General features: G+C 43.2%; 1 protein-coding gene across 1 annotated transcript; it reads left to right on the top strand.

Moving 5' to 3' along the window:
• Positions 1-2,410: 2,410 nt before the first annotated feature.
• zgc:63972 (protein CutA homolog) lies at positions 2,411-11,101 on the top strand. Its single transcript, XM_056589274.1, has 6 exons — positions 2,411-3,268; positions 3,833-3,981; positions 4,448-4,507; positions 6,655-6,700; positions 7,402-7,451; positions 7,678-11,101. Exons 1-6 carry the CDS (start codon positions 3,176-3,178, stop codon positions 7,778-7,780), a joined length of 501 nt encoding a protein of 166 aa, XP_056445249.1. The 5' UTR covers positions 2,411-3,175; the 3' UTR covers positions 7,781-11,101.
• The last annotated feature ends 495 nt before the right edge of the window (positions 11,102-11,596 follow it).

The raw sequence follows: 11,596 nt of genomic DNA, 5'->3' as shown, positions 1-11,596 counted from the left end.
ATCCTTGATGGTTGAGTCTCCTATAATCAGAGTGTCTGGTTCATCTGCTTTCTCTGAGATGGGCCCTTGTTGGACGGTGGCAGACACATGTGCAGCCCGCCTCCGTGGCGACTGGTTGTTCCATCTCTGTCCGTACCGTCTGTCCGGACACATTTCAGGGGTCAGGGGTGCACAGGTGGCCGAGGCATGCGGAGCTCGCCTCCATGGTGACTGGTTCTTGTTCCGTCTCTGTCCGCACTGTCCGTCCGGACGCATCTCGGGGCTCAGGGGTGCATGGGTGGCAGGCGCGTTCGTGAACTCTTGAAGTGGCAGGAACCGGTTCTTCAGTGGCAGGGTTAATTTCAGTGACGGGCTAATCCGGCTGATACATGTAACTTTAGCTTTGGGTAGCTTAGCTAGAGGCAGTCTTATACCAGAAAAAATTTAAATAAACAAACTTTGTAGTAAAATGTTGTATTTTTCAAACTGCTAACAGGAAGGCTTTTTTTAAATCGCTCTTGTTAGTGCCTTGGGAATTTTCCAATATCAAACTAACATATTAATTATATAACTTCTCCTATAGACTAAAGATGGTGCATGCCCGGAGCTCACCAGATTGGACATAGATACTTTCCAGTGTTCGTTATGCCACAAGACAGGGGGGTACCCTGAGCTCAATGCTCATTTGCAGACACATCAGCGGTCCGTTGTGAAGTATTGTGGTAAGTCCATCTATTCGATAACATTTTTTAAATTTACATTTCGAATGGTCCCTGTTCCCCTAAGGTGTAGTGTCCTGCATATTAAAAATCAATGTATGTGTATTATATCCATCCTGTTTCATCACACATTCACCCTGTAAAAGTTCAGGTTATAGACATGATAATTATGTTCAAGGAGAAGGTTGTATCATATTAATATGTATTGCTCTCTGACAAACAACTCAAAAATATATTTGGTATGTTTCTATGAAAACTTCTTATTCACCTTTTCTGTCTTTTTTTTTCGGACATCACATATTCAAATGTGACCTTGGATGTTAAGATGAGAGCCATTATCACTGCATTTCATGCTCAAAAATGATGGTGAAGAAGGACCGTTTCTTCAAACATATTTCAACCTGCTGCAATACAATGACGACATATTAAACATGATTACAGATGCCATTGAACTCTGACGAGGACCATGCTTACAATAAGAGGCCTTACAGCTTTCCTTCTAAGGAGATGGTTAGTATAAAGTTAATTGCATTGAAAAAATGTCCACCATCAGAGCTGTACTAATGTGAATTTGTGCATCCATTTAGGGCAGTGGAGTTACCATGGACAAAGATGTCTTCAGCTTCAAAGAAGACACATCTCTCATTTAACCAACCATTAAGTCATTTATTGCTACAGGCTTTAATAATTAAAATACTTTTGGCATGGAGCTTTTTATATTCAAAGGTTTATGCCAATATTTGGAGGTGAGAACATGATGCTACTGTATGTAAAGTCTCTAGTGCAATCTGCTGTCTTCACCTTTAGCCAATATGTATCATCACAATGTTCGAGTTGTGGTTTACGACACACACATTTTTGGATTTATTGGGAGCTTTTCAATACAATAATAAGGGTCCAAGTCCTGATTCTCTGTTGCCACTGGTTTACTTTTATTTCTTTTCTAGATAGAAATGTTCTGAAATGTCTTAAGCATGAGATTTTTGCAAAGCTTACAAAATTAAGAAAAACATGCTTTTAACAGATTTAACAGAGGCTATATGGCTTTCCTTAAGGAGAAGGAGAGGACATGCTCTTTGCATCTGAGTTCATGATCCAGGTTGATCCACAACCAGTCACAACATTCCTAAAAGCTGTTTTGTGTTAAGCCGCACACTCAATAAAAGTTTTTCAAATGTTTAAGCGGTTTGTAAACCTAAGAAAAAGCTGTGATCCCTTAAGGAAACGGTGGATAAGAAGGGAGGCACCAGGATCAGTAGCCTACATCACAAAAGTGGAGGAAAACTTTGAGACCACTATATGTGTAGTAGAGATATTTGGGTATGGGGCAGGGACTCAGGTCCATTCATGGGAAGGGACTTCGGGGTCGGTACCGTTGGCAGCAGGTCTAAACCATAGGTCCGACGAGTCGCGTTTTTAATCCACCATCACTGAGACAGTAAGTGGACATTTAAGATGTCAATGGGTGGATTATTTTTTAACACAAACAGCTCGTATAGACAGACAAGAGTCGTGGCTTTAAACACAGTAACGTGTATTTATGAAAGGCATGTTTTATTACGTTTTTATGAGTTTGTTTGCATTCTATACTAAGTGAATGGAGCGCTGTGCAAAGTGAATGGAGCGCTGTGGCGCTGTTTATTGGTGGGCGTGTTTGACACGAGCAATGGGCGTGTTTGGCATATGGCTCCGGCTGCAGATAGACCTACTTGATAGACAGAGCTCACACGGCATCATGTTTGTGTCATATCTAGTGATGAGAAGTGATTCCACCTCGAGCCACGAAGGCAAAAGCCTTTAATCAGACACCAAAGCCGATTACGACCCAGGTCAGAAGCCAGACGTCTGATTGGACGATGGAATGTCACGTAGCCAATCGTAGCGGATGCGATGTTCGTTCTCCCGACACTGGACGTCCGACTGCAACCTGCCAAGTTTATCACATTCATACGTAGACAGTAATTTGGGAAAGAATTTAAACAAAATATGCTCTGACAAGAATTAGTTAGTCTTAGGTTCGTTTTAAACGGAAACACTGAAATTACCCCATTTTTAAGGGAATAATTATCGTGTGCATCAGACAAGCATGTCTCCTTATGAATGCGCTTAACAAGGCTGAGAAGGATCCTGGATTGAAGCGTTATCCCGGTCTAGCGCAATACAATTTCCGGTCTCCTACTTCCTATGGGCACTGTACGCCAAGGAATAGTCCGCGGAGCTAGAAGATTAAGAACAAGACAAGAAAACCACAAAAAAGAAAATGAGAATAAATATGTCTTTATTTGACTGTTATCCGTAAGGGAATCGGATATCCTTCTAGTCCCTCTCTCGCCACTAAACTCTTGTAACTGTAACGCGAATCGATCCCGCCCTCTCTCTCGTGAACAACGCCCAATTGAAGCACCCCGTTCCGGGCATTCCGTAGTGAGATGACACGCTTTGGAAAGACGCGAGCATTCAACTAGGAGAGAATAGGAATGCTATTTGTTGCCCGTAGGATGGAGGGGCAGCGATGCTGCAAAGAGTCTATCTTTCACACTACCTTTCGTTCCTTGGGTGTTTTATGTTTGGTAAGTAGGACATGATGATTAATGTGATTACTCCGTATGCACTTGTACACATATTTTATTCAGGGTAAACGTATGTGTTTGATCCGATCTTGGTCTGATGCCTGTTATCAATGGCCATCTAGCCAGTGGATTATCATGCTAGGAGCAATAACATCCAATCCCACCGCTTCCGACCCGCTCACCTACAGGTTATAAGGAGAGCGCCTCTGTCAAATAGGAGCACACGTCTACTTCTCGCCTGCAATCACTACTAACTTTGCCTTTGATTACTATACTGTTACTCATAATAATTACAATGATCATAATATTAATACTGTTAATGACTCTGCCATTATAGCCTCATTATAAATTCTAACACACCAACGTCATCCAACGCACGCATTCCTCTCGAACATAATACATGATTAAAACTTCCTCCTAACAGAAACAATTGTCTTTGCTATAACTTCAAATCAGAGCATGTATGTGTCAGATCGTTTTTCTGCCATGTGATGTCAGCTTAACCTCCTCCACCCTATAACCCCCAACCCCTCCTCCCCCTCCCCCACCCCCACCCCCCTGAAGCTGGTGTTCCTGTCCGTGGCGTTGTACCCCGGTCTGTGGTCCATGGGGGCTCGGCTCTACGCCGTCGTCACTGGGACCCCTGTAGCGGGCCACAACTCGGTCCTGCTGATCGGCACCCCTAACGAGCAGGTGGCCCAGGACATCGGCAGGTAGGCCCCTCTAGCGCCGGCTGGCCTCCCGCATGCCAACCCGTCACTCTGTCACTCTGTGTTGTGTGTGTGTGTGTGTGTATAAATCATTGATCAGTTGCGCTGCACTTATTAAACTCAAAGTGTTGTGGTAAAACATTATGCTGAGACAATTTCTGAAGGTTTCCTCAACCTTGAAATTGGTCAGGGAGAACTTTGGAGATAGTTAGGAACTTTGCTCTGGCCCTGAGATACGAGTGAGGCCACGGCCTGTTATGTCTTCTGAGAGCCGGGGCCTGCTCTATTCTCCTATTTTTTTGCGTTGCTGTCCCTCCATTTGAATACTAAAGAGGGGTTGGGTTTTATGCTGTATCTGCTCACGACAAAGCCTCAAACCATATTTTTTACGTGGTCAATGTTTCTATCTCTGAACCTCTCTGCTTTGGAACGATTCGCCGCCATGCAACGTTTTCCTTTTCTTCCACAGAGCCATCATGGAGCGACAGATGGCGGCCAGCATTAACATTCTCCCCAGGACCTGGTCTCTGTGAGTGTGTGTTCTGTAGGCCCTGCTCACACCTGGCCCCTGTGTGTGTGGTCTGGAGTACCTGGCAATCACAATCGCCATAGACTGGAGTGACACACACACACACACACACACACTCACACTCACACTCACACTCACACTCACACACACACATAGGTTGAAAATGCAACACATTGACATAGATAGATAGATAGATAGATAGATAGATAGATAGATAGATAGATAGATAGATAGATAGATAGATAGATAGATAGATAGATAGATAGATAGATAGATAGATAGATAGATAGATAGATAGATAGGAACATTTTGTACCATGTTACAAAACGCTACATTTTGTATGGTGTTGTACAGTTGGCACGGGGAAAAAATAAGTTAGTGTTACTCTTGAGGAGGAGCATCCAGTCGCTGAACGAGCTCCTCTGGTTGCTGATCAAAGTGTGCAGAGGATGGCTGACATTGTCCAGAATAGCCAGCAGTTTGTTGGATGTTCTCCTCTCTGCCACTGTCACAGAGTCCAGCTTCATGCTGACCACAGAGCCGGCCTGCCTGATCAGCTTGTCCAAACTTGATGAGTCCTTTTTTGATGTGCTGCGTTTCCTGCAGATGTTGAATGATCGCCTCCTCCTCAGGAAGTACGGTCTGCCTTGGGCTTTCCCATACAGATGGTCTGTGTTGCTCGCCCAGTTCAGCTTGTTGTCCAGCCAGAGCCCGAGGAACTTGTAGGAGACAACGTTCTCAACTACAGCCCCCTCAATCTGAAGGGGTCTAGGACGTGGTCTGGACTTTTAAGGCTCCTGTTCTCCTCCTCACTATCACCCCATATGCATCCCACGATAGCCGCCTGTGTCATCAGCAAACTTCTAAATGTGACACATCTCAGAGTTGGAACAGAAGTCAGAGGTGTAAAGGTGAAGAGTAGTGGTGCCATTACAGTCCCTTGTGGTGCTACTGTGCTACTGACCACAGTGTCAGACGTGATGTCCTTCAGCCTGACATACTGTGGTCTGTCAGTGGGGTAGCTGGAAATTCCAAGACACCAGGCAGGGGTCCACTCACATTTTGGCCAGTTTGTCCTGAAGCAGAAGGGGTTGAATGGTGTTGAAGGTTCTTGAAAAGTCCAGAAAATGAATCCTCTCTGTCTTACTCCTTTTATTATTATGCAAAAGTGGGCGGTTGGAGGTAGAGGACAGCATCCTCCACACCGACCTTTGTTCGGTACGCAAACTGTAATGGGCCATATGCAAACAGGGGTATTATTGCACCGCACCAAACCCCACACGCACACACCAACTACACGTACACACATACACACACATCGATGCAACCATAGACATATGCACACACCAACAACGCATCAACATGCAAGGATTTAAACACACATACACACAGTTGCTCAGCCCTTTTCCTCCTTTCTAACTAGCATAGCTATTGCCTAGAAAACCAGGAGTCAACTGTCTGAATGAAATGGCTCACGGTCAGTGGGACACTGAGACACACTTGGACCCTGTGTAGGGATTAGCCACGCCTGTCAACGCGTAAGCCGTATGGAATATGGAGCGTAATGGAGCGGTAAACCACCGGACAATAGGATGAGTAGCCGTAATGCTAAACCTGTTAGCCACAAACGAAAAAAAGGTTTAGTCTGAAATACACACAGGGTGACATGGGAATTGTGTGTGTGTGTGTGTGTGTGTGTGTGTGTGTGTGTGTGTGTGTGTGTGTGTGTGTGTGTGTGTGTGTGTGTGTGTGTGTGTGTGTGTGTGTGTGTGTGTGTGTGTGTGTGTGTGTGTGTGTGTGTGTGTGTGTGTGTGTGCGCAACAGTTATAAAGGAATTCAGTGTGTATTTATATAAGAAACCTTTTATTGATTAAATTCACTTCATAATATCTATCCATATCACACAGACATGCAGTCTGAATCACAAATGAAAGTATGGACACGTGCAGCACTTTCTATTGAAACATTTGACATGCCTGAGCGTGCTGTGCTATGTGGAAGCAGAAGCAAATGGGAACACAGATAGCCACGGTAAGTATAGAGCATCTTGTGGCCGGAAATCCCAGAGCTGTGTGTTTCACACAACGAGAAGTTGTAGGAAGTGGTAACGACATCCTGACTGGTGTAATGTTTTGTGTTATTTTCAGGTATTACTGGAAGGGCGAAGTCCAAGAGGCAACAGAGATTGTGATGGTAGGAACCAGCGCTCACTTGCACAAGGTCACTTCCTGTTCCTGTTCTTTTACGCTAGGGTCCGTTTTATTGGTCTGTCATCTTAGCGCCAGCAATGTTTATTTACTTCATTAGTTACTGGTGCTTTGCTATATCTAGATCAAACGGACCCATAATTAATGGTATGAGCGACACCAGTATTTTCCCTACTGGGAAAATGGCCCATACCAAATCAATTCTTCTTTCGGTGCCTTGCTGTGAGTGTGAACACATTCATGTCGTAAAGTTAAGACATGGAAAGAGGCAGACATGCTCCAATCACTGACATTCAAAAGACAGCTGGGCTTCCTACCAATCTGACATTTTTCCTCCGTAGATCAGTAAGCCTTTTGCTCCCGTCAAGAACCGAACATCAGTACCAAAGTTTTGATGTCTATTTCATCCCGTGACAGAACCAATGTGTTTTAAAAGTATAGAGTTTCAGAAGCTAGCCCTAGTAGACACACAACCCGCCGGCTGCAGGGATTATGACGTCCGATCCTAAATCTACCTCATGTCACTGCTCAGTTATCCGTGTTATAGGAGGATAAAACCACATGGTGTCCAACTCCCATTCGAAAATGAGTCAGCTGACTCAGTGCAAAGCCGGCCATCCGTTCACAGACAGGGATAGACCATCCAACAGTCAGTCTTTTGATGAATGCTCGTCATTTCTGTTCTAGCTGGTGAAAACCAAGACCTCCAAGATCCAGAAACTTGTCGATTATGTGAGGTGGGACATCGTTTCATTTGACACTAGTGGTGTAATTCCAGAACATTCCACCCGCTCCCCTTCATTGCAATTTTACAATTTCACATCTCGCCAGTCATTGATAACTAATATTGTGGGTGTGTGTGTCGTGTTTGTGGGTCCGACTGTCATGTGTATGAATGTGTGTCTGTGTGCATGTGTGCGTGTGTGTGCACTCGCGTGTGCGTTTGTGTGTGTGTGGTTCCAGGTCCATCCATCCTTACGAGAACCCGGACGTCCTGAGCATGGCGGTGGGGTACACCGGTGCGTCCTACGTGAGGTGGATGGACGAGGCCGTCCCGGACGACTGACCGGTCAGCCCGGGGGGGTCACCCCCCCAGACACGCATCCTCCCCTGCATGCAGACCTGAGGGAACCCGAGCCCTGAGCACGGGGTCGTCCCTCGCCCAAACGCTTCGGAACGCGAGCAGGAAGTCAGCCGGGGATGATAACAGTATTATTCTGTTTCCCGAGCAACCGATCAGGGGACGCTTGGGAATGCGCTGTGGAGGTACACACTCCCCCTGGCTACTGACGTCTCTCGAGGCTGCAACGCTGTTTCAAGCACGCATTTTATTTATCCAACACAAAAAGTCTGTATTGCTTTGAAAATCTAATGAATTGACGACATGTTTAAAGATTTCAAAATGGAATGACAATGCATCCAGACAAATATGGCACATCAGAACATTTTATTAAGCCAGGTCTCCACTTTTAAATTTGGGTATGAATGATGGGATAGACCACCGTAAATATAACGGAGAAATAGAAAGTCTAAATTGTTTTAAAAACACATCTTGCGACAATATCCAAGTGCTTCATTCTCTTTTCTTTTACTGCTAGCACTCATCCTATCTTTATGTTCGGTCTTACACTTTTACACATTTTGAAGTTATCCTCAAATGTTTTGGTATGATGCTAGTAATAAAAACATGTAATAATTGATCCCTTGTCATCGATAGTTAGAGACACATTAAACCCCCAAACCAACGTGATACAATGAGAGCTACACAAAATAAATGATATAATATATATAAACATAAAAAAAGATATCATACGATATAAAGTTACTTCAATAACTATTAATATTAAAAGGTCTTCCTAAACTTGCAATAAACCAAGTCATTTAAACAAATAATGTTGGTCTGGGGAAAATCAGTCAACATTAGCCTATTACAAGTTTTACAAGTAATACATAATTGTGCTCTCTGCTCACCACACAGTGGGACGAGGTAGGCACGGTTACAAGGACAAGGGAAGTGCAGACGTGGTTAAACCAGGTGTTGTGTCTGTCGAGCCCCTGTAATCCTGCTGCCCAGGACAGAATGTACAAGCTGTGTGTTGCCCAACAACACTGAGTCTGTTGGCGTATTTGTGTGTGTGTGTGTGTGTGTGTGTGTGTGTGTGTGTGTGTGTGTGTGTGTGTGTGTGTGTGTGTGTGTGTGTGTGTGTGTGTGTGTGTGTGTGTGTGTGTGTGTGTGTGTGTGTGTGTGTGTGTGTGTTTGGGTGTGATCATAAATATGTGTCAGGACTCGGAATTGCGCCGAGTGAGTTATGTCACAAATAGTTTTCAAAGTGGAAATGTAGTTTGGCTGAGTGCACACTAGGGGGTGGTATTTCAATGATATAGAATATACTTTACTACAATTGCAAATCATGAATTACATCATTTATTTATTTTACTTTAAACTATTGATTTATAATAACAATGCTAATAACAATGCATCAAAGCTTGACATCGTACTGTATTCCTTATGTGTTTATTGTGAATCTGAATGTTCCACAATATGTGCTTAAAATGGTCAGTTTTTTCCTGTATTCTGTCATCACATATTGGCGACTAGGTTGCCTTTTCACTGATTAACTGGGTGGTGGACGGTAGACACCAAAAGTACTCATGGTAGTGAGCCACAGAGTCTATTTGAGTGCAGTTCAAACCCGCATGATGCTATTTGGGTTGATCAGCCATGCCTCCGACTGCATTGCGTTTCTGATTTAGACCTGCAAAAGAAGGAACAATTTTGAGACCAGGAGAGATTTGGAAGAGATTTTGTAGCTACACAACCAAATAATCATCCCCTTCCTCTGCTTGCCATGTTTCTCCTCCATTGAGAAGTGTGGCATGACACACTTCTCAATGGAGAAACCTACTATTGACTAGAGGATGGAGTCCCAGAAACTAAAAAAAAGAGCCAGGAATCAAAATGGTCTCATCCAACGGCAAGCATTAACTGAAACCTAGCATTTCACTCACTAATAGCTAACGGATATCTAGATCCTGGAAAAGAAGTGTATTTTCAACAAAGTACACTCAAATAATAACTCTTAAATGTTATCACCATCACCTTTACATATGGGGAGGTTCACAATATATGACATTAGCATATCACATTAATTCACCACTTTTATCACCAATACTGAAGTGGTGGCAAGGTGTGAATGTGAAAGCTGAAATGAGAGAAAAAGACTAATGTATGCAACAACTGTCCATGGGATATCCAGGCATCCACATCAACTCTGTGTTGAAGTCTCAAGCAGTAGCCCTCGACTTGCTGCTATATGTGCGGCAACCCATCTTGACAATCATTTTTGAACTATGAGCCTAGCTCCAAGCCACTAACTAGCTATTAGAGTCCCTGAGCAGCTATCGCGGTGTCATTTGTCGCTTTCAATTAATCCTCACATAAACTGGAATAAATATTTAAAATCTATACTTCCAACTAGCTAGGATGTGAAATATTCATAGTTTCCTGTAGAGAACAGCACACATGTTATATTATTATTATAATTATAATAGGCTGTCCAGATTTGTCAGTTTTTCTCACAGCACAGCCACTCACTGCCTATGCTTGTGACCAGAGAACCTGCTGGAATGACACTATTATCACTAGTGAACAAGATGCCAAATTAAATTATTACAATGTATCCCAAATGACTTGTCATTTGTCCGAATTAATCACAGATTTGGACGCTTCACACATTTGTTATGATGCAATTGGCAACATTTTGTATTGGATGAGATTTCCTTAATCTATACTGATAAAAAATGTGTATTCCCTTATTTTGATTCATTTTATCCATGTTGATGTCCAGTATTAGTACTGATGATCGGCCTTCACAGACATGAAAGACCTTTTCACGCTTTGTCGGCTTATCATGACCTTTCAGTGTGACCACGCCTGGAGCCAGCAAATGTTGTTTGGCTAAAAATAAAATAAATACAACTGTATAAAAAAATAGCGTTTGAGAATTTATCAAAGATGAGTATGCCAACATGTGAATGAGACCCCGCTGCCTTGCCCCTGTCTCCACTCACTCATGGACAGGACTGCTCACCTGCCAGAGGGCAGCAAGGATGGATTTCACCTTTGATAATTTCTCTAGTGCCATGACGTAACACCACACACAGTGTGATAATACATCTGTTGAAGGGCTGTCTAGTCAGCATTATGTGGGGGAAGGGGATACTAGATAAACATATGTACAATGTGCGTTCCATGGTGGCTGCAACACAGTGGTTGGAAATTCAGCACAAATATGTTAATGCTTTTATTTTCAATTATAAGTGTGGTAACTCTTTGAGTATAAGAGAAACTCAGACAATAGACAACAGAGTTCACTTATAGCCACCCCCTCCCTCCTACGCAGATATTGCATGTTGTATGTCCTGGCACTTAATGTACACACTGATTTTATATGTACTGAGTTATAGTACTTAGTTGTGTAGCATCTTATCCTACCTACCTAAATATGTTGTATGCGGGGAATGGGTTAACATAGCAATTGTTAGTGCTTGGCATTTGTTCTATGAACATCCTAACTGTACCAACACATTGTTTCACCTTCTTCTGAAGGAAGTACTATTGTAAGTCCCTTTGGATAAAAGCGTCAGCTAAATGCCCTAAATGTAAATTGCACACACATTGAAGAACCCAGGTCAATAAATCTGGATCCAACAAGGAGAAGAATTAAAAAAATAATTCTGACTAACCACTATTTTGTGCATTCGATTGTGATTGAACTTTAATGCGTCGTCCAAATCATGAACAGCAAATCTCTTCTGGACTGCTTGTCCCTGCCTCTCGGATCTGAGAGAGATTTAGGTGAGCACAGGATTAATCATTCTC

This window comes from Gadus chalcogrammus, chromosome 4, assembly GCF_026213295.1.
Source record: "Gadus chalcogrammus isolate NIFS_2021 chromosome 4, NIFS_Gcha_1.0, whole genome shotgun sequence".
NCBI lineage: Eukaryota > Metazoa > Chordata > Actinopteri > Gadiformes > Gadidae > Gadus > Gadus chalcogrammus.
Note: the sequence above shows the minus strand (reverse complement) of the source record. Positions and strands in the feature narration are given on the sequence as shown.